Below are 20532 nucleotides of genomic sequence, written 5' to 3'. Positions count from 1 at the left end.
ATGAAAAAGTACCAAAAGTCCCTTTCAGTAGATTCTCATTCACTAGGGTCCCTACATGGTAAATTTTATATTTCTATGTTCAATATCGTAAAAATATCAAAAAGTACCATCTGAAAAACGAAAAAGTACAAAAACTTCTCTCAATTTATGTTCCTAGAAAATTCAAAAAGTACCATTTATGCGATAAAAAGTACTAAAAGGTTCTCTCTTAAAGAATCTTAATCAATGAGGATGTTTAATAATCATATGTTTTGAATTAATATTATATAACATACAAAGAGTATCATTTGAAGAAAGAAAAAGTTCCAAAATTGGAATAAATTCTACCTTTTAAAGATTTACTCCAATTTGGTTCTATATAGGCCTTAGTACCCAAATTCCAAAATAATATACCAATAGCTTATTTTGTGTGAGTAAATAAACTATTTTTTCAAATTTTTATAAAAATTGGCTTAATGAGTTTGAATAAAATTTAATTTCCGGTTTTTCCCCTTTTTGATACATTTTTTTTTTTCGCCAGTAAAATAGCAAAAATTTTGTTTCAATAAATATTACAGAGTTAGTTCGTAATTTAATTGGAATACATACTTCAATAAATCTTAATGTGCTACAAAAAAGTACCAAAAATACAGTTTTCTCCCTTTCACACCGAAAAAGAACTGCATTTTAAAAAAGTACGAAACAGGTGTCTCATAATTTTGGAAGATATATTCAAAATATTTACAAAAACTTTATTTTGTTTATTAGTGAAAAAGTTTTAAAGGGCTAAAAAAGGTACCAAAATCACCTTTGTTACATATTTTTACCCCTTAAAAGTGCGAATTTCAAAAAAGCACCAGACACCCATCTGCTTATTTTAAGAGTAGATACAGCTGTATTTAAAAATTTTCTTGTATCACTAATATTAGGTAAGATAATTAAGAATACCAATTTTACCCGTGTTTTTCCCTTTTTACTCCTAAATTTACAAATTTCCAAAAATCCATCCTTAATCGATCTACATAACTAAAAACATATCCACTGTCAACATTTCATGATTCTAGGTTTAGTCGTTAGGGCTGTGGGATGATGAATCAGTCAGTCAGTAACGCTACTCTTTTATATAATTAATATTATCGCCAAGTTTGACTACCTTTACCGCTAAAATACCTTTTAAGTTCAATTACCGTTACTGAAGTAAATCAGAAAACCGTTATTGCTAAATAAATTGGATAGAACTGAAATCGTGCAAAGGGTTCACAGAGGAAATAATACTTTTTAAAATTATAAACAAAATGTTAACAATCGTTGTCAAAATTACAAGACCCGTGTAAAGCGGCCCATTCTAAATAATTGTACAGTTTGAGCTTAAGGGCACAATTCACAAAGTGGTAAATAAATCTGGGTTTAATTATATTCATTTACTTTGTTTAATTTAAATATGTATTTTTTTCACAGAAACTTATATTTACACATTATTAAAATATCTTTTATAGTGATACCAGGGATATTCCGTTTTGTTAACAATTTTAGACTTAAAAGAGTAAAAGAAAAAAATATTAAAATTTCGAAAAAAAAAACTATTTAAATATGTAAATAGCCAACCTGTTTAGGTTTTGGATTAAAACCACCTTTTAGAAGTCTTTTTTTCTCTGAAATATTATCTCTAGGAGCTATGTCAACACAATTATAATTGTGATCAAGATTTTCACAGTTTAGCTTTACTTCGTAACATTCTAACTTTTGGAATAGAAGTATTAAAAATGTGACCAGCAATAATGTGAGAAGTTTCTTGGACATTTTAAGAAATTTGGCGACAATTAAAATATATATATTTTAATTAAGAAAATTTAAAAAAAAATATAATTCTTGTACCGTTTATCGACAGCTTCAGTGGTTGACTGACTCACAAACTAGTTGTTTAAATAAACTCTTTGTTATCTACTTAGCTAGATTTGTGGTTAATGTAATCGACGCATGTATGTCAATTTGTTTTTCTTTGTTTACATTTACTATTTACAATTATAAATGACATAAGCATAAATAGTCCTTTTATAAGTACACGTGCCCTTCAAATCGTTTGAATAAATTGTTGCATTACCAGAATAAAATGAATTCTAAAAAAAAAAAATATTTAAATTTTAAATATCAATCTTGTTTTAAAAAGTTAACTAGAAAATAATAAAAGTAAAATTTACTACTGTCTTGCAACTGACAAGTAAAGAAAAACATTTCTTGGCACAATTTTAATAAATTACACTTTGTAAATGTAAGGTCCTACCTAAGCATATTTCATCTTTAATGCTCACTTGCACTTATGCCCAGCTTTTTTTACATCTCTTTTTACTTGTAGTTTTTGTCTCCCACCCATTGCTTTTTGTCTTAATTTTTTCAGTTCGCCTGGCCGACTATTCGGTGGACCACAGCAATAGCGTTTAAGTACACATAAAACACCTAAGTAAATTTTCTAGCCCACTTCCAGGGAAGGAAGTAGAAAATGTAAGAACGAGTGAAGAAACTCTAACACTCTCCTTCTGGTGTTTAAGTATTTTCAGTTCGTTTTTTAATTTAGCCAGAGGGCGTTTTAAAAAAAGTAGTAGAAGAAACATTTAAATTGTAAAGCGGAAGTCATGATGTAAAGGGAGATAGTGTTGTTGTAAAATGTTAAAATGTTTCCGTTCCCGCAGTAAGAAGTAAGGTTTCGTAAGGGAATTCTGAAAATAGCAACAGCCCAGTACAACAAACAGGTCTATATTGAAATGCAGATATATAGGCATACATATATAGATAGATAGATAGATAGATAGATAGATAGATAGATAGATAGATGATGATAGATAGATAGATAGATAGATAGCTAGATAGATAGATCGCTAGATATAGATAGATAGATAGATAGCTAGATAGATAGATCGCTAGATCGATGATCGCTCGATCGCTCGCTCGCTCGCTCGCTCGCTCGATCGCTCGCTCGCTCGCTCGCTCGATCTCGCTCGCTCGCTCGATAGCTCGCTCTCGCTCTCGCTCGCTCGCTCGCTCTCTCGCTCGCTCGCTGCTCGCTCGCTCGCTCGCTCGCTCGCTCGCTCGCTCGCTCGCTCGCTGCTCGCTCGCTCGCTCGCTCGCTCGCTCGCTGCTCGCTCGCTCGCTCGCTCGCCCGCTCGCTCGCTCTCTCGCTCGCTCGCTCGCTGCTCGCTCGCTCGCTCGCTCGCTCTCTCTCTCGCTCGCTCGCTCGCTCGCTCGCTCGCTCGCTCGCTCGCTCGCTCGCTCGCTCGCTCGCTCGCTCGCTCGCTCGCTCGCTCGCTCGCTCCTCGCTCGCTCGCTCGCTCGCTCGCTCGCTCTCGCTCGCTCGCTCGCTCGCTCGCTCGCTCGCTCGCTCGCTCGCTCGCTCGCTCGCTCGCTCGCTCGCTCGCTCGCTCGCTCGCTCGGTCGCTCGCTCGCTCGCTCTCGCTCGCTCGCTCGCTCGCTCGCTCGCTCGCTCCTCGCTCTCTCGCTCGCTCGCTCGCTCGCTCGCTCGCTCGCTCTCTTGCCCTCCTTGCCTTCCCTTTCCTCCCCTCCCCCTGCCTTCTCGTTTGTCCTCCCGTCCTCTCGTCCCCTGCTGTCCTTCTGCTTTTTCGCTTGTCCTTTTCTTTCCTCGGCCGTCAGTTTACAAGAAGGAAGGAAAGAAGAATTTAGTATTTCATAAATATGTTTCTTACCATATTTTATTTATTTTTCTGTTTAAGCATTTTGAATAGTTTCCCACAGAAATATATGTGTGTGTTGGTTTTTCACTAAATCATTAAGTGAATGCTGGAGTATGGCTATGGTAGTGTTGGTATGTATAACAATGGTACGTTTCAATAGCTAACAGGGGTCGATAGAAAACGATATCCTATACAAGGGTCACCAAGTAATACATAATGTTTCAAAATTTCTTAAAAGAAATGTATGCTTTGACTTCATTATGTTCTCTTTGTGACAACCACTGCTCGAGACCATTTGGTTTATAGTGTTTGTAAAAAAAAGAAAGCAAAAAGCAGTGTTTTCTTCCACCCATCTTAGTTCTTGTCTCCCTTGCAAATTTCATTATTTTCCTTTTTGTTACTCTGTTCATTTATTTTCTTTTTCCTCATTCTGCAGCTGTATAGACATTTTGATGCAAGTCATTTTCGCATTAGCAACATTCTCCAAAGTTTCTTATTGTTGCCACTTTGATAATGATGACTGCTGCTACTTGTGTGTGTTGAGTTGAAATTCTATTGTGTTGCAGGTGTTAGCGATAGTGCTTGTTGCACAAGAAGTTGTTACATTAATTTGTGGTTCACCATTGTGTTGGTGGCTTGACGTTGATATTAAAATTGCATACATATTTTTTTATATATAATTTTTGCTACTACGAGTTTTTGTATGAGGTAATTTTAGCCAACTGAAAGTACCTACTTATATTTAAAATAAATTTGTTTTGTTTAAACAAAGTTGATATGTAGCATATCTTCAGGGTGTCACAATTAAAGGGCCATCTTTATAATTAATCAAATGCTGTTGTGTCTTATGCAGTTTTAAGCAAAGTAGGCCGTATGTTTTTGTTAAGGTAAGGTTTGCAGCGGACAGAAGATTATTTATTTTAAATTTTTATAAATTTTTTTTGTATGTTTTTGTGGTATGTTTTAAAAATTGTAAAAGAATCTTATAAAATATTCTTCGGATACTTGGTGGGGTTGTTAATTTTTTTACTTGTAAAAAACTGTTTCTTCCAAAGATCAATGTAGTTCAATTACACAAAAAATCATTTGTTTCGTGTTTATTCATATAATTGACCATTAAACTTTTCTAGAAAAACCCCAAAACAAAACACAATTTATTATTTTAACAAAAAAAATTCTACAAAAATAAAATAAAAACAAATTCGACATTGTTTTTCATAACTTTAAGAAAGCAATGAATACTAGAATATGTAAAGGTAACAAGCTAAAGTTAAGTAAAAAAATAACGTACAAATTCATTGTAAATTGGACGAGAAAAAAAAATACAAATAGAAAACAAGTCGTTGACTTGCAAAAATCAACACTATCCCAACAATATTTTAACACACAGATACAAACATACATAGATATGAATACATAGATATTAAGCTGCCACTAAATAAAAGGAAGAACAATAGAAAATGAAAAAAAAAAAAATTACAGCAAAAAGTGAAGAAAAACAAACACGTGTATACTGAATTAAAAAACTTCAGGTAACCACACAACTAAATAAATTTACACTTCTCTAAACAAAACTAAGTTCTACAATAAAAATGAAATAAAACAAAATTCACATGCATATAACGGATCTCAAAATACATTCGCACTTTCGCAAATACACAGATACTCTAGCGCACACAATCATAGTAAACGCGTTAAGTGTTTTTCTTTTTTCGTTCTTTAGTTGGCGGTTTTTAGTAGATTTTCAAGTGGGTTTTCCAATGTTGAAAAATTGTGAAAAAAATACAACAACCGGAAAAAACTTAAATTTAATTTTCACATTTTCAAAACAAAAAATGAGAAAAACATAACTTAAGTGTTATACTGTTGTATGAAAGTATGAAACTATTCATACATTTACAAACATTGTACATTCGGAAAATGAAATGAAAATATTTGTTAAGCCCAGTAGTTTTTAAAAGTGTAATTTTACCCTAAGGCCTTACTACTTAGACTACTTAATAGCCTAGTCCATAGTCTTGTAATTTTGGAATATATCCTAACGCTTTCTGGTATAATTTATAAATATTTCAAAATTTAAAATTTCCATTCTCCATGAAATCTAGCGAAAAGTTAATCATTTAAGTTATCTAGAGAAATTGGAACTTAAAGTCTTTGTTCTGCATTTAAATAAACTTCTCCCGGCAATAAACCATATTCCCACTTTGGGACTGTTACCCCGAATTTTAAGGGTAGTTATTGGTTCATGTTGCTGTAGCTATATTGTTAAAAAGTTTACTTACGTAGTTGTTGTAATAACTGCACTTACCGTTATCGTACATAAAGATATAACGAACAAACAACTTGAGTTTTTAAACATGTTCTTTAAGTTGCTTGAGTACTAGTTATTTTCCCCTCCCGGTTTTTATGTTATAAAGTTTATTAGTTTTTAATAACCAACGTTAGCGGGTTAGGTCGAATTGGGGGTATACAATTGAAAGGCCTTTTAATAAACTCTTTGCCAAGGTAAACATTTATGAAAAAAAAAATATGGAAAATTATACAGACCAATGATGAAAAACTATTTATATAATTTTCTCTAATCCCAGTGTTATTTGGTGTGCTGATTCCTAATATGGCAATAAAAAGGTCGTATCACCCACCGATTTTTCACATTTTCATCTGTTAGTCATTATAGCCTAAACCACTATAGTGGGGAGGGTATTATGTGTTTGTATTGATGTTTGTAACACCCAAAAATATTGGTCCTACACCTTAAAGTATACCAATCGGCTAAGAATCACTTTCTGAGTCGATTTAGCTATGTCCGTCTATCCGACAGTCCGTCCGTCTGTGTGGCCATGTAAACCTTGTGTGCACTCTACAGGTCGCAATTTTCAAGCTAATTTGATGAAATTTGGCACAAACTCTTCTTTTGATCCAAGGACGAAGCCTATTGGTTAAAACCGATCCATTATTTCGTATAGCCCCCATACAACCGTACGCCCCGAATAGGGCTTTTGATAAATATGTTAAATATTCTTGTATTACTTTAAAAATCGGCAAAACTTAGTTTTATGTAAGTCTTAATGATACTGCTGATTTTCGTAATAATCGGGCCTGATTTGACCCTATCCCTCATAGACAGTCCCCTTCAGAAAATGACTTGATGGTCAAAATTCACTAATAAACACTGATATTACGATGATATTCTGCATAAATAACTAATGTAGACATAAATCCCTCTACCAAAATTTATAAGGATAGGGCCATATTAACCCCCTGTCCCCATATAACTCCTCTTTTGGAAAATTGCTTTTTTTTGAACAAATTGTTAAAATGTTTCTGAATTAAGATAAAAATGAAATTAAATACTTTATTATTAAACGAGTATATTAAACATAATTATGAACTTAAAAGCCCTATTCGTCGGGTTCAGTTGTATGGGGGCTAGGTGAGATAATGAACCGATGTTTATCATTTTCAATAAGCTTCGTCTCTGGTACCATAGAAGATCATGTGCCAAAATTTCATTGATTTATCTTCAAAATTGCGACCTGTAGTTTGATTACAAAGTTTAGAAACCCTATCCGGGGGTTCAGTTGTATGGGGGCTAGGTGAGATAATGGACCGATTTTAACCATTTTCAATAGGCTTCGTCTCCGGTACAATAGAAGATCATGTGCCAAATTTCATTGAAGTATCTTAAAAATTGCAACCTGTAGTTTTATTACAAGGTTTACAAGCCCTATTCAGGGGTTCAGTTGTATGGGGGCTAGGTGTAATAATGGACCGATCTTAACCATTCGTTCCTGGGACAATAGAAGATCATGTACCAAATTTCATTCAATTATCTTCAAAATTGCGACCTGTAGTTTGATTACAAGGTTTACATGGACGATCGGACGGACATAGCTAAATCGACTCAGAAAATGATTCTAAGCTGATTGGTATACTTTAAGGTGGGTATAGGACCAATTATAAACATCAGCACAAACCCAATATAACCTCTCCACAAAAGTGGTGTAGGGTATAAAAAGTAATCAATACTTGTAACATAATCACTGGTGTAAGATATCATATGGTCGTTTATGCTCGACTATAAATTCTTACTTGTTTTGTCTGTATACTTGTGACTCTAATATAATTTAAAAATAATTGTATTTGGGATATAGTTATAAATAGGAAACCCTTCAAACGCCAGTTTTAAACTTTTCAATTTTGTTAATCAAATTGTAAAATGTTGAGAAAATCTTCATGTGACTTATAAACAATAAAAAAGGGAATAAAATAGTAAAGAAAATAGGTCGAGTTGTTATTTTTCTTTGTCTAATACAAAATTTTTGAATTAAGTATGAAATAAGGTTAAATCCAAAGGCCCCACTTTATAAACAAACCACCTCAGAAAACACACTCTTTCTCAATTACATCCCAAGAGGGTGTAAAGTGAAATGTTGTAAAAATATTAGCAAAACTTTTTGTTGGATTTTGTATTATATAAAATTGTAGTAAAAACCTGAGTTATTATATTATACATAGGTAAATTCTTTTACTACAATATTTGCTATTTAGTTTGTGTATCTTTATAAATTGACCGCTCCTGGAATATACATACATATGTACGTTTGTTTTTTGCTGTTTTATAGTTGCTGCTTTTAATTCAAAGTTATATTCAACTCACTAAAACTGCTGGCAATAAAATTATTTGTTGCTATAGAGTAAAAGTAGCTAAGTAAGTGTAATAGTAAGTATTGTAAATTTTTCTTCTTGTATTTTATAAATTTTTGTAATTTCATAACAACTCTTTAAGTGTTAAATTGTATCTGTGAAAGTTTCTTTCCTGCAATCGAGGTAAAGCAGTAAGAGCACAAACAGTACAAATCTGTGTTAGTATATATCTATGTATGAGATTATGTTGCTGTTTAGTTGTGTATAGTTTATTAGTATATTTTTTTATTTTTGATAAGTTTTATGATGCAAACGTTAGATAATTTTGTTGTTGGTACTGCTATTGTTGTTATTGAATCTTAACTATCAAGTTGTTTCCTGTACATAGTTTGTTGCCACAATTTGCTGTTGCAAACACACACACACATACGTACTTACATGTATGTGTATGTATATTTCCCTGCTAAAACTTCTTTACTTTTAATATTTATATTGTTGTATACATTTTTTTCTGCTAGCTATTTCCTTGCAACCTAGAATCGTTCTGTATTTTACTTTAAGTCTTGTAGTAAATTGAATTTAATACATTTTAATTATGAACTTTATAATTTATAATAGTTTATTGTAGCTTAGCACTAGCTATACTTCAAAAAAAATACTGTTGAACATTAAATACTTTTAGTGTCTTGTTGTTCACCTGCCCCATGTTTTGGGGGCAGTGCAACAATTCAAGGAGTGTTAAAGTGTTGGATGTTATTATTTTTTTTTTTGTTGGTTGTTATACATAATTTTGTGTTTTTGTCTAGACATGTTGCATATATATTTTTGTATGCATTAAGTTCAAGTAGAATTTTCTATGTGTTTTTGAAGGGTCACTTGGTGTTTTTTCATTTTGATTATTTATTATGCAAAATGTTTATTAATTAAAAAGGTAATGTTTTTTTTTGCAACAAAATTGTTCTAAGAGAGATAATTTAAATGCTAAAGTTTAAAAATATTAAGTAAGCTAGATGGTCTTGGCTGGCCTTATGATACCCTACACCAGTTCTAGGTATATACATATAAAATGTGATAAGTTTTTCATTTCGTTTGTAATTTTAAGATTGTATATAGTATCTGGATCCTTAAATATAGCGGAGTCAATGAACCTCCATCTGTCTGTCCGTCTGTATATTTGTTAAAATCAAATTTTTTACCCCAGATACCTTCAGGATCCAAACTTATAATTATTTCATCAGACATGCTTTCGAGAAGGTTTTTATTAAAAAATCAGCCAACTTTTTCCATAAATAACACATATATGAACAAAATTCCGGATCCTATGTATTAGAAGAAGTGGGAGATTTACGTTTACAGAAGTATTAATGCTAAATTTCATCTCAATATTAGTGTTTTCAAGCGAATTGTGGATATTTAAATCATTTTCTAAAAGGCATTTTGTAGGTGAAACAATGGACCGATTTTAACAATGTTCAATTGGATTCGTTCCTGGTACAATAAAAGATCACGTAACAAATTTCATTGAATTAACATCAAAATTTAGATCTGTAATTAGATTACAAGGTTACAAGGACGGACAAACAAACAGATGGACGGACCTAGCTATATCGACTCAGAAGATGATTCTAAGCCGATTGGTATACTATATAGAACCAATATTACATTAAAGTTATTTATGCAGAATTTCATCGTTATATTAGTGTTTATAACTGAATTTTGATTATCAAGTCATTTTTTCAAGGTACGGTACGGTTGCATCGGGTTAGGCAAAGTTGTGTACCGATTTTAAATATTTTCAATATGCTTTGGTAAAAATAAGAGTATATTTCAAATTTCATCAAATTATCTTGAAAATTGCGAGCTGTAGTACGCGCACAAGATTTACATTGACACAGAGACGGACAGACAGACAGTTGGAAGGACATAGGTAAATAGATTCAGAAAGGACCACTATTTTTGGGTGTTACAAACTATTTTTGGGTGTTACAAACATAAAGCCCTCCCCAATACAGTGGTGTAGGGTATAGAAATGCGAAAAATCTTAAAGTTTTAATAACGTCATAGGCGAGAAAATGGCGAAAATCTTTTATCACTTTTCTAGATGTCGCTTGTGTATGTTCAGACACTATAAGCGGAAAACCTTAGTAAAAAATCTTAGATAATATCTCACCACCCAATATATCAGATCTCACTCTACCAATTAACACACTCGTTAAAATCAAAAACTAAATGTATTTACCCCATCAATAATCTCTCCACTATTTGCACAAACAATTTAAATTAAACATGCTCCCTGGATATTTGTGGATTTGTGTGAGAGTGTGTGTGTGTGTGTCAGCCTTTGTAAACTTATTAACAGAGTGAAAAATTTCTGCCACAAAATACAACCAAAAAACGTCAACCACATCCGTACCGACAGCGGTAAATAGACAGTAAATGCAAAAATGTACGCAGCAAAAACAAGAAATGTTAAATATTTGAAACATAATTACGACATTATTGATGTAACAAATGTTTATACGAAAGAAAAAAAAAAGTAACAGAAAATCGTTGTAAATGTGGAGACTCACCACATTAAATACATAAACACACGCACTCGCACGAACACAGATTTGCCGATATTTACATGTATGTATGAACACCCAGCAAACATATTTAAGGACAGTGATCCTTGCAAAAAAAAAAAAAAAAAAAAAAAACAGAAATATGTTGTAAATCATTAATCATCACATTAAATAAATAAAACATGCATATTTACAAATCACCCAGAAAACATATTATAGGGCAGTAATCAAGCAAACATTTTTATCGTGGAAGTATCATTCTAATGATCAAATTAAAAACATTAATTAGGGTAACAGCTGACACAGCAATCTAGTAGTTTAAATTTGAAAAATGTTTGCTGGGTTAACAAGAATTGTAGATGTAGGTAGTCTAAAGCCAAAACACACAACTATACCGTGTTCATTTTTACATTTTACGCATAAATGCATGTTCATGCATGCAACAATACCAGACGAATGGAATTATGCGTTTATTTGGAAAACCAGGCAGGCAACCAAGCAACCAGCCAAAGTGAATTTTAAATGAAATTTTCAAATTAAAATACTATTACAATGTTGGGGATTACTTTGCATGGTTGTTCGCTGTTCAAACACGTGTACACCTACGACAACACGCATGTATTTCGAACAACAACAACAACAAGTAATATTTCTGATCCTTTAATATCCATAAGGCATTTATTACTTTGAAAAATCATAAAGGAAAAAAAGACAGTCATGTCGAAAAGAAAATATATTTGTACATAAAAACAGTAACTACTACTATGTAATGTCATTAGCCATAACGACTGTTCCAACGTTGTGGAGGTCTCCAACGCCGTCTTGTTGTCTGCTTTACATAAGGTTTATTGGGCTCCGTATCGAAGTAAAAATTACCATAACTCGCACGTTGTGAATGAATGCCAAAACGTCCACGTCGATTGTTCCAGCAGAGACCACGGGCATAATTCTTATAGCTATCACAATGGTAGCCCATAAAGGCATAAGTGGGATCCATGGACTGTTTGAAAAACACAGCTGCCGTCGAATGGCTGCAGGCAATGGGATCTATAGGACCAATAACCAAAAACGAACATAAAATATTCAATTATGACTTTTACAATTAAGCAAACCTGGAGGCGTAAATACAAATTAACACACAAACTTACTGGTATTTTGTACATCCTGTAGATTCATAAAGAGACGACAGTTACGCTGTGGTGCTTTGCCGCCATTAGGATAGAAATCAGCATGACCGGCTTTAACACCCGAACCTAATGTCCCGGCCGAGGTGTGTAGAATCTGTACAAATTGTGCATCACTTTGATCCAGTCTATATTCCGGAGACACCACCGAGGGCATGGTGAATAGTGGTCCTGCTGGATCTAAACCTATAATTTGTTCAACTTCACCATTGAGAGCAGTACCTGCAAAACCAGCTGCATGTGCTCCTAAACTATAGCCAGCTATAGTTACATTCTTACGGCTAAACTTATTTGAGCTTAATTGTTCTAAGGCTTCCACAATACCTGCCACCGTTAGGCCGACATCAAATATAGACATGGAAGCAGTCTTATAATCATTCTGTGACAAATTACCCCAATCGACAACACAAACGCTGCACTCCGGATCAAAATGGGTCCAAGCTGGGTATAAAATTACACATAAAAAGTAATTAATATTTGTAGTTTTATTTACTTTTTAGTACTTACTTCTTAACATTTCCTGCACCCAGCCTTTACTGCCCTCATCATTCCAGCCATGCAAAAATAGAGCCAATCTTTTATTGCTGTCCAACTTACGAAAACCTTTTAGGTCTCCCAATTGCAAGCTAAAGTGAGCTTCTTCTCCTATTCTTACATTAGAGCTATAGGTAATTTTGATATGAGATCAATAACTTGTAAAATATTTGAGGTCTCTGGAATAAAGATCTTGAGTTTGACAGGCTTTCGATTAAAATAAAACTTATTTATGAATTAATTACTAATTATAAGCCTTTGATCCGCAAATTATAGGATTGAACTAGCAGATTTGACTTTATTTTTAGAATATTAGTCGTGGACCCACAAAAGTACATATACTATATATCTTTATCAGAATTTAAAACGTTGTTGTCCGTCCGTCTATCTGTTCGACAAAATCAAATTTTTTTAAGAAAACAAATCTCTCTTATAACTTTTATACAAATAAACATAGAAATATCGGCCGCAGACCCCATAAGGTATATATGTATAAATATGTATATATTCTTGGACTTAGGTTAGACCTTGTAATGTTAGTTGAAGGCAAGTTATGGCCAGGAGGAGGCGAATTAAGAAGAAACATTTTTTTCAAAATATTCTGTGGTGATCAGAAGTGTTTGCTATAAATTGATCAAACGAAAAATATTTTAGAACAAATATCCGTTCGTCCGCCGGATGAGTATGCTTGTGTAAAGACTGTAAGGTATAGAATTTATGTAAGGTAAAGAATATTGAGTGGTCAAAGTATGACCAGGTAAGGTGAAATAGTAACAGTTTTGACTAAACATATTTTTGGGTGTTATGATCGGCACATCCTAAGCAATATGCTTTTAATTTTCATCGGAATCTCTGATTCAGGAGATCTGTAAATGAATCAGCCGATTCTTTCAAAATTAAAAAAAAAAAAATTGTTTTATTTAAAAACATTCTCCTCTGCATGCTGTTAGTCATTGTCATCCCGTACTACTCCAATATGGTCGGATCAGTTATAAGTATTAGTATTAGGGAGTCCCGTAGACCACTTTTTTGTAAGAATTCTATTCAAACGATGAGCATTAATGTACTTTGCATTATAAATAGAAAACAAATTTCAAAGAGAAAATAATATGCCTCTGAAACTAGTGACGTGTCACAATGTCCATGGACACTATGACACAGTAAATTGAGTCCATGGACATTATGACAATTTCAAAAGTGTCACAATGTCTATGGGCATAATGACATAAAGTCCATGGATTTCAAAGAGTCCATTTATCAAAAAAAGCCTAATTTAGCAAAGCTGGTATCCGAAATACCCCAGAGTTTTAAATCCCTGCAACCGGCCGAAGGCCGTCAGTCCATTTTTTAAAGGAATTCAAAACGCTACATACATCAAATTTCGGAGCAATTCTTTTCGGGATAAGAGTGTCCCTTTCCTAAATTCTAAACAAAAAAGTCCGTTTCTCGGGATATTGTAATGTATACATGTATATTTCGTTTAGGTATATATGAAGAACTTAACATTGAATTTCGATTTCATATAGAACTAAGGGAAAACTTAATTCAAAACTTCGTTAAGAAATTATTATTATCTTGATGTACAGTGTTATTTATTACTTGTGTTTGTGGAATTATATTAAAATTTCACTGAATCATTAAAATTATTTTAGGCTAAATGTAATTTTAAATAGTTTTTTCTGTCTTAATCAGTTGATCTTTTTCTTTCTTTTATTTCGTTTTAATCTTCCTTCGTTGTTTGTTAAACTTGAATTAAATTATTATTAACTGGACACATTTCTTCTTTCACACAAATATTTTAAATATTTTTGCAGTCAACTGAAGGCATATATTAATAAAAATTAATTTAAATTAGCATACATTTAATAATGTATTTACGAATGTAATTTGCATACAGAAACAAAACCAATCATAAAAAAATACAACTTTACGCACTTTCTAACACAACAACACTGTTAGTATTTCTCTTCTTTTAACGTTATTCAAACTCAAGATCTCTTTCGGAAAGCAAAATTATCGCAGGCGCACGCACCCCAACACTTACGTTGTACGACATTCGAAGATAATGCCGTAATTAAGTTGAGCACGATTGAGACTTGTTCTTAACATGGTCTCTTGCAAATAGCGAAATGTACTCTTCATCGCATGCCACTTATGACCGATGGCTTTGTTGAATTTTGGTTGAAGTATTAAAATTATTAAAATAAAAGCCGCGATGCTAATAAAACGCGAATGCATGATATGCATTTTTCTCTGTATTTGTTTGTTGTTAAGGCGAATTTTAGTTTGTTTTAAAAGCTCCAACTCATACACACACGTTTAATCTTAACCGAATCTTACACCGAATTAACTCTCTTTAAACTTTAGACTATGGCTTCAACCAAATATTCCAATAAAAGTCTTAAAACGAGATCTTCAAGCCAAATTCAACAATCACCCCATACACACTCATGCATACAAGTGAGTGTGAGATGTCTGTTAAATTTCCAAAAATTTACTTTCTTGCTGTGTAACGTTGATGCCCGGTGGCATGTAAATTCTGCTGCTGCTGCTACCACAACTGATAGAGATGCTGACAGTTGTCTTCTTCACTTTCGTCTTTATCGTAGTCTTTACCTTTAATAAAGGTGTTGTTGTAACAGTTGTTATAATATTTAAACTTTATCAGAATTTTAAGCATCTTTCAAACGGTAGTCACTATAGTTTTTTCTTTCTTAAATTTCAATTAAAACACTTTTATTTATTGTTGTTTATTTTGGTTGTTGTTGTAAATTTGATCAATTTGTATCTTTCGATTGAGGAACTTTTGTAATGTGTGTTGCTTTATTTGTTGTGTATTTTGTGTGTGTGTTTTTTTTATTATTTTTTGGGATAGATCTTAACATTGCCAACGACTCTAAACTACTAACATCAACTTTGGTTAAACATCAAATATATGAAATGTTTGTTCTTTAGTTTCTTTAAAGAAAATAAATAAAACATTAGAAAATAGTTTTCGTTAAATTTTAGATGTTGGTCGAATAACGATAACACTATAAGTACGCAGGCAATTTTTAATATTTTTTCTTTGCACTTAACTCTATGTGTATAATCAAATGAATTAAAGTATCAGGTTCAAAGTTTAAATGTATATAGTGTGACCTATAGTCTAATATAAATTATAATCTTTATTTGAACAATGGTCCAAAAATATCCAAAATCCCAAAAATAGTCCGGTATATAACCTAATCTAAGTATGTATACTATAGTCTAGTCTATAGTCTAGTCTATAGTCTAGTCTATAGTCTAGTCTATAGTCTAGTCTATAGTCTAGTCTATAGTCTAGTCTATAGTCTAGTCTATAGTCTAGTCTATAGTCTAGTCTATAGTCTAGTCTATAGTCTAGTCCATAGTCTAGTCTATAGTCTAGTCTATAGTCTAGTCTATAGTCTAGTCTATAGTCTAGTCTATAGTCTAGTCTATAGTCTAGTCTATAGTCTAGTCTATAGTCTAGTCTATAGTCTAGTCTATAGTCTAGTCTATAGTCTAGTCTATAGTCTAGTCTATAGTCTAGTCTATAGTCTAGTCTATAGTCTAGTCTATAGTCTAGTCTATAGTCTAGTCTATAGTCTAGTCTATAGTCTAGTCTATAGTCTAGTCTATAGTCTAGTCTATAGTCTAGTCTATAGTCTAGTCTATAGTCTAGTCTATAGTCTAGTCTATAGTCTAGTCTATAGTCTAGTCTATAGTCTAGTCTATAGTCTAGTCTATAGTCTAGTCTATAGTCTAGTCTATAGTCTAGTCTATAGTCTAGTCTATAGTCTAGTCTATAGTCTAGTCTATAGTCTAGTCTATAGTCTAGTCTATAGTCTAGTCTATAGTCTAGTCTATAGTCCTAGTCTATAGTCTAGTCTATAGTCTAGTCTATAGTCTATTCTATAGTCTAGTCTATAGTCTAGTCTATAGTCTAGTCTATAGTCTAGTCTATAGTCTAGTCTATAGTCTAGTCTATAGTCTAGTCTATAGTCTAGTCTATAGTCTATTCTATAGTCTAGTCTATAGTCTAGTCTATAGTCTAGTCTATAGTCTAGTCTATAGTCTAGTCTATAGTTCTAGTCTATAGTCTAGTCTATAGTCTTAGTTAGTCTATAGGTCTAGTCTATAGTCTAGTCTATAGTCTAGTCTATAGTCTAAGTCTATAGTCTAGTCTATAGTCTAGTCTATAGTCTAGTCTATAGTCTAGTCTATAGTCTAGTCTATAGTCAAGTCTATAGTCTAGTCTATGTCTAGTCTATAGTCTAGTCTATAGTCTAGTCTATAGTCTAGTCTATAGTCTAGTCTATAGTCTAGTCTATAGTTAGTCTATAGTCTAGTCTATACTCTAGTCTATAGTCTAGTCTATAGTCTAGTCTATAGTCTAGTCTATAGTCTAGTCTATAGTCTAGTCTATATTCTAGTCTATAGTCTAGTCTATAGTTAGTCTATAGTCTTGTTATAGTCTAGTCTACAGTCTAGTCTATAGTCTAGTCTATAGTCTAGTCAATAGTCCAGACTAAAGTCTTATTCTATATTCTCGTAATAGTCTAGTTTTGTCTCTACTTTGTATATAATCTAGTCTATAGTCCAGTCTTCAAATTGGTCATTAATCTTGTCTACACTCCGGACTAAAGTTTAATTTAAGTTTATTCCTTACTAAATCTGGCCTTTAGTGTGGACTATAGTCGACATATTCAAAATGAATCTCATGAGAGACTTAGTTGATTCAATTGCTTAACAACCTACAAATACTAAAAAAATCGACGTAGGGTATTATCAAAACATATTAACGCTTGTCCAAACTAATTTTACAATTTATTATTTCTGTTAATGAGGCTGAATTTGTAGCTCTTCTCTAACTGTGGATATCTAATCGTAATAGGGTTTTGTTAAAGACCGAACCAATGAATTTGTTGCTGTTTCTCAATGTTTATCCCATCGTTGATGTTTGAACAAGTGAAAGTGATCTAACAACTGAGAAGTGTAGTGTATCTATTGTTGTTGTTTGTTTATAGCGTTCAATATGCTGCCAACAACTTGTATAAACAAAGCAACATAAAGAAGACCATGAAGTTAAACATTTGTATAAGATGGTCAAAATAAAAAGAGATATTATTTGGAAATGTATTGAAAAAAAAAAACGAAATAAATTTATTACTTTAGTAACTTATAAGATAGTCTTAATAAACCGTTAGTTAAACAATAGAATTTATGTTAATTTGGTTATGTGTAAAGTAAAGTATATTTTTCAAGCCGTGAAAGAAATTCTTCTGATGCGTTGATCTTGAATGTGTTTGTTTTTCTGTTTAAGAAAAATTTTGCAATTAATTTGAAATCATAGAAATATGTTTTAGATCTTTTATATAGCCTGAGGAAGGGAGCTATTATTTTTCGAAATAACAATACTAAAAGTAGAGTAGAAGCTAATGAAAAAGAGTTTGGAGATTAAAGCATTTTTATGACAAACAACAGTGTAGAGCAAAATAAAGTGGAAAATAACAATTATCCACAATAGCGGAAAATAAAAATTCTAACAAAAATGTTTCGCATATCTAAATAACATTTCTCTTAATTTACTAACAAATAATAAATTCTTATTATCTTCCTATAATGTCTCAATAACCCTTTTAGTACGTTAACCTAAATCTCTTGTGCTAAATAGCTTAATCAGCATTATTTAAATTCTTCATAATAATATTTACTCTTAACAACTCATTGATACACATACATATGTATGTATAAATGTAAGTATGTATGTATTAAGATAAACGATACGAGCATGAAATTGTAAGTCATTCAGAAAATTGAAATGATACATAAATAGACGTATAAGTAGAATATGAATTACACCCATCATCCAACAATACATATATACATACACACATACCTCCATCTTGTGTATTAAAGGCAATAAACTCTTTTTCTAGTCTTATTTACCTATGATATTTATTATGTGCCTCCTTCAATTCTATTTCCAAAAGATACTATCAACAGCAACTCTTATTTTTTTCATTTGGTGATATGACTATTGTAGTTTTACTTGGGTTGCCAGAGATGTCAAGGAATTGTGTCTATTAAGAACCGATAATAATTTTTAGAAGTATATATCGGAGCTATATCATGTTTTCCAGATATCGTGTTATTAAGAAAAACTCTTCATTTAAAAGATTTGTTATGCTATCCGAAAATCTATTCTGTCGACATTAAATTAACGTTTCAAAAATGGTAAAAAATGGGTTATTTTCGAATTGAAGGACACGATATCTCGAAGACTTGATGTGATGGGGAAATTAAGAGGACAATGGAGTTCAAGGTACACTTTGGTTTGTGGATTAAACATTTGTTGGCTTGTGTTATCTTTAAAATTGCGTATAGTTTGTTTACAAGGTTTAACTGGTAGAACGTAGTTAGATAAACGTAGAACCCAAATTCACTATGTTGGATTTGTGTCCAATATCTCCATGGAATGATCAAATTATAATTCATTGCATACCTTAAAATATCTGTTTCCAATAATTTCATGAAATTGACATTGATGATGATTATAGGGAGTAAATAGAATTGAAAATGTGTAAAAATATTCAAGTAGCAAAAAAATGGCAATTGTCAACAAAAAAATATTTACGAAAGCATTAATTAGACTGCTCCAAAAAATATTAAAATGGAAAAAGAAAATAAAAGTCTCAAAATTTTACAAAAGCCTGAATGCAGTTCATTAAATAGAATTAAGAATTGATAGAAATCGGAAGATATCTTGGCGGTAAATATAATTTTTGCATGCGATATAACCAAATACTATTTACTTGAAATTACGGTGTTTCGCGCAACTCTAATTTCCTCCAGCATACAAACAAATGTAAGATAACCATAGATAATGTAGTTTTTTTTTTGTATCCTTTACCAACAAATATTTAAGTATGTGAGTATGTCTGAAGGTCTGTATTTATCTGTCTATATAAGAACAAGTATTTGTTTAAGTTTTTTTTTGTTTGTTGGGTAAATTTGAACGAACATATAAATTGCAAAATCAATTGAGCGGTAAAATAGTTGAACATTCACAATGCTGATGATGACAATGGCAAAAACAACAGCATCGACAAGAACAAAATGGATAAATGACGATGATGTTGTTGATGAGACAGCAATTTTCTTTTTCACAAACGAAAATTTAAACTTAAATTAGACTCATTGAAATAAAAGCCAGGATTTAAGGCGAGTCAAATATTGCAGATGAATTTTGCTATTTTTTTACAAAAAGCATGAAATGAGTTTTCCAAGCACTATTTTAACAAAAATATACTTTATTGAAATAACTAATGTTCAAGCAGGAATATTAAGACCGAGTCTAGACATTTTGCAGATAAGACTAGACTATTGATATTGACTATAGACTAGATATCTGACTATCATATATCTCTTGATAAGACATGGACAAATTGATAGTATTAGACTCAATAGCACTATCTATAACAAAACTACTAGACTATAACTTAGATATATAGACTTTAGACTAACATAGACTAGACTATAGACTAGACTATAGACTAGACTATACTAGACTATAGACTAGACTATAGACTAGACTATAGACTAGACTATAGACTAGACTATAGACTAGACTATAGACTAGACTATAGACTAGACTATAGACTAGACTATAGACTAGACTATAGACTAGACTATAGACTAGACTATAGACTAGACTATAGACTAGACTATAGACTAGACTATAGACTAGACTATAGACTAGACTATAGACTAGACTATAGACTAGACTATAGACTAGACTATAGACTAGACTATAGACTAGACTATAGACTAGACTATAGACTAGACTATAGACTAGACTATAGACTAGACTATAGACTAGACTATAGACTAGACTATAGACTAGACTATAGACTAGACTATAGACTAGACTATAGA

At 32.2% G+C, this 20532-nt stretch overlaps 1 protein-coding gene across 1 annotated transcript; it reads right to left on the bottom strand.

Annotated features, from left to right (window-relative positions):
• Positions 1–1991: 1991 nt before the first annotated feature.
• Positions 1992–15480, bottom strand: LOC119611292 (pancreatic lipase-related protein 2). The gene is made up of 8 exons (XM_037966826.1): positions 14636–15480; positions 12565–12719; positions 12022–12498; positions 11672–11920; positions 7772–7779; positions 3418–3435; positions 3173–3199; positions 1992–2096 (listed from the first exon to the last, which is right to left on the bottom strand). Exons 1-8 carry the CDS (start codon positions 14836–14838, stop codon positions 1992–1994), a joined length of 1242 nt encoding a protein of 413 aa, XP_037822754.1. The 5' UTR covers positions 14839–15480.
• Between the last annotated feature and the right edge of the window lie 5052 nt (positions 15481–20532).

The sequence above is a fragment of the Lucilia sericata genome, unplaced genomic scaffold (genome assembly GCF_015586225.1).
Source record: "Lucilia sericata isolate MDLA Ls3-8-SP2 unplaced genomic scaffold, ASM1558622v1 Contig001416F_arrow, whole genome shotgun sequence".
Classification (NCBI taxonomy): Eukaryota; Metazoa; Arthropoda; class Insecta; order Diptera; family Calliphoridae; genus Lucilia; species Lucilia sericata.
Note: the sequence above shows the minus strand (reverse complement) of the source record. Positions and strands in the feature narration are given on the sequence as shown.

Coding starts and splice junctions, on each gene's coding strand:
- LOC119611292 (XM_037966826.1), bottom strand. CDS start 14,838: ATGCATATCATGCATTCGCGTTTTATTAGCATCGCGGCTTTTATTTTA. Junction 12,499..12,564: donor GGTGCAGGAAATGTTAAGAA/GTAAGTACTAAA, acceptor TTTTATACCCAG/CTTGGACCCATTTTGATCCG. Junction 2,097..3,172: donor GAGAGCGAGCGAGCGAGCGA/GCGAGCAGCGAG, acceptor TTTTTTTTTTAG/AATTCATTTTATTCTGGTAA.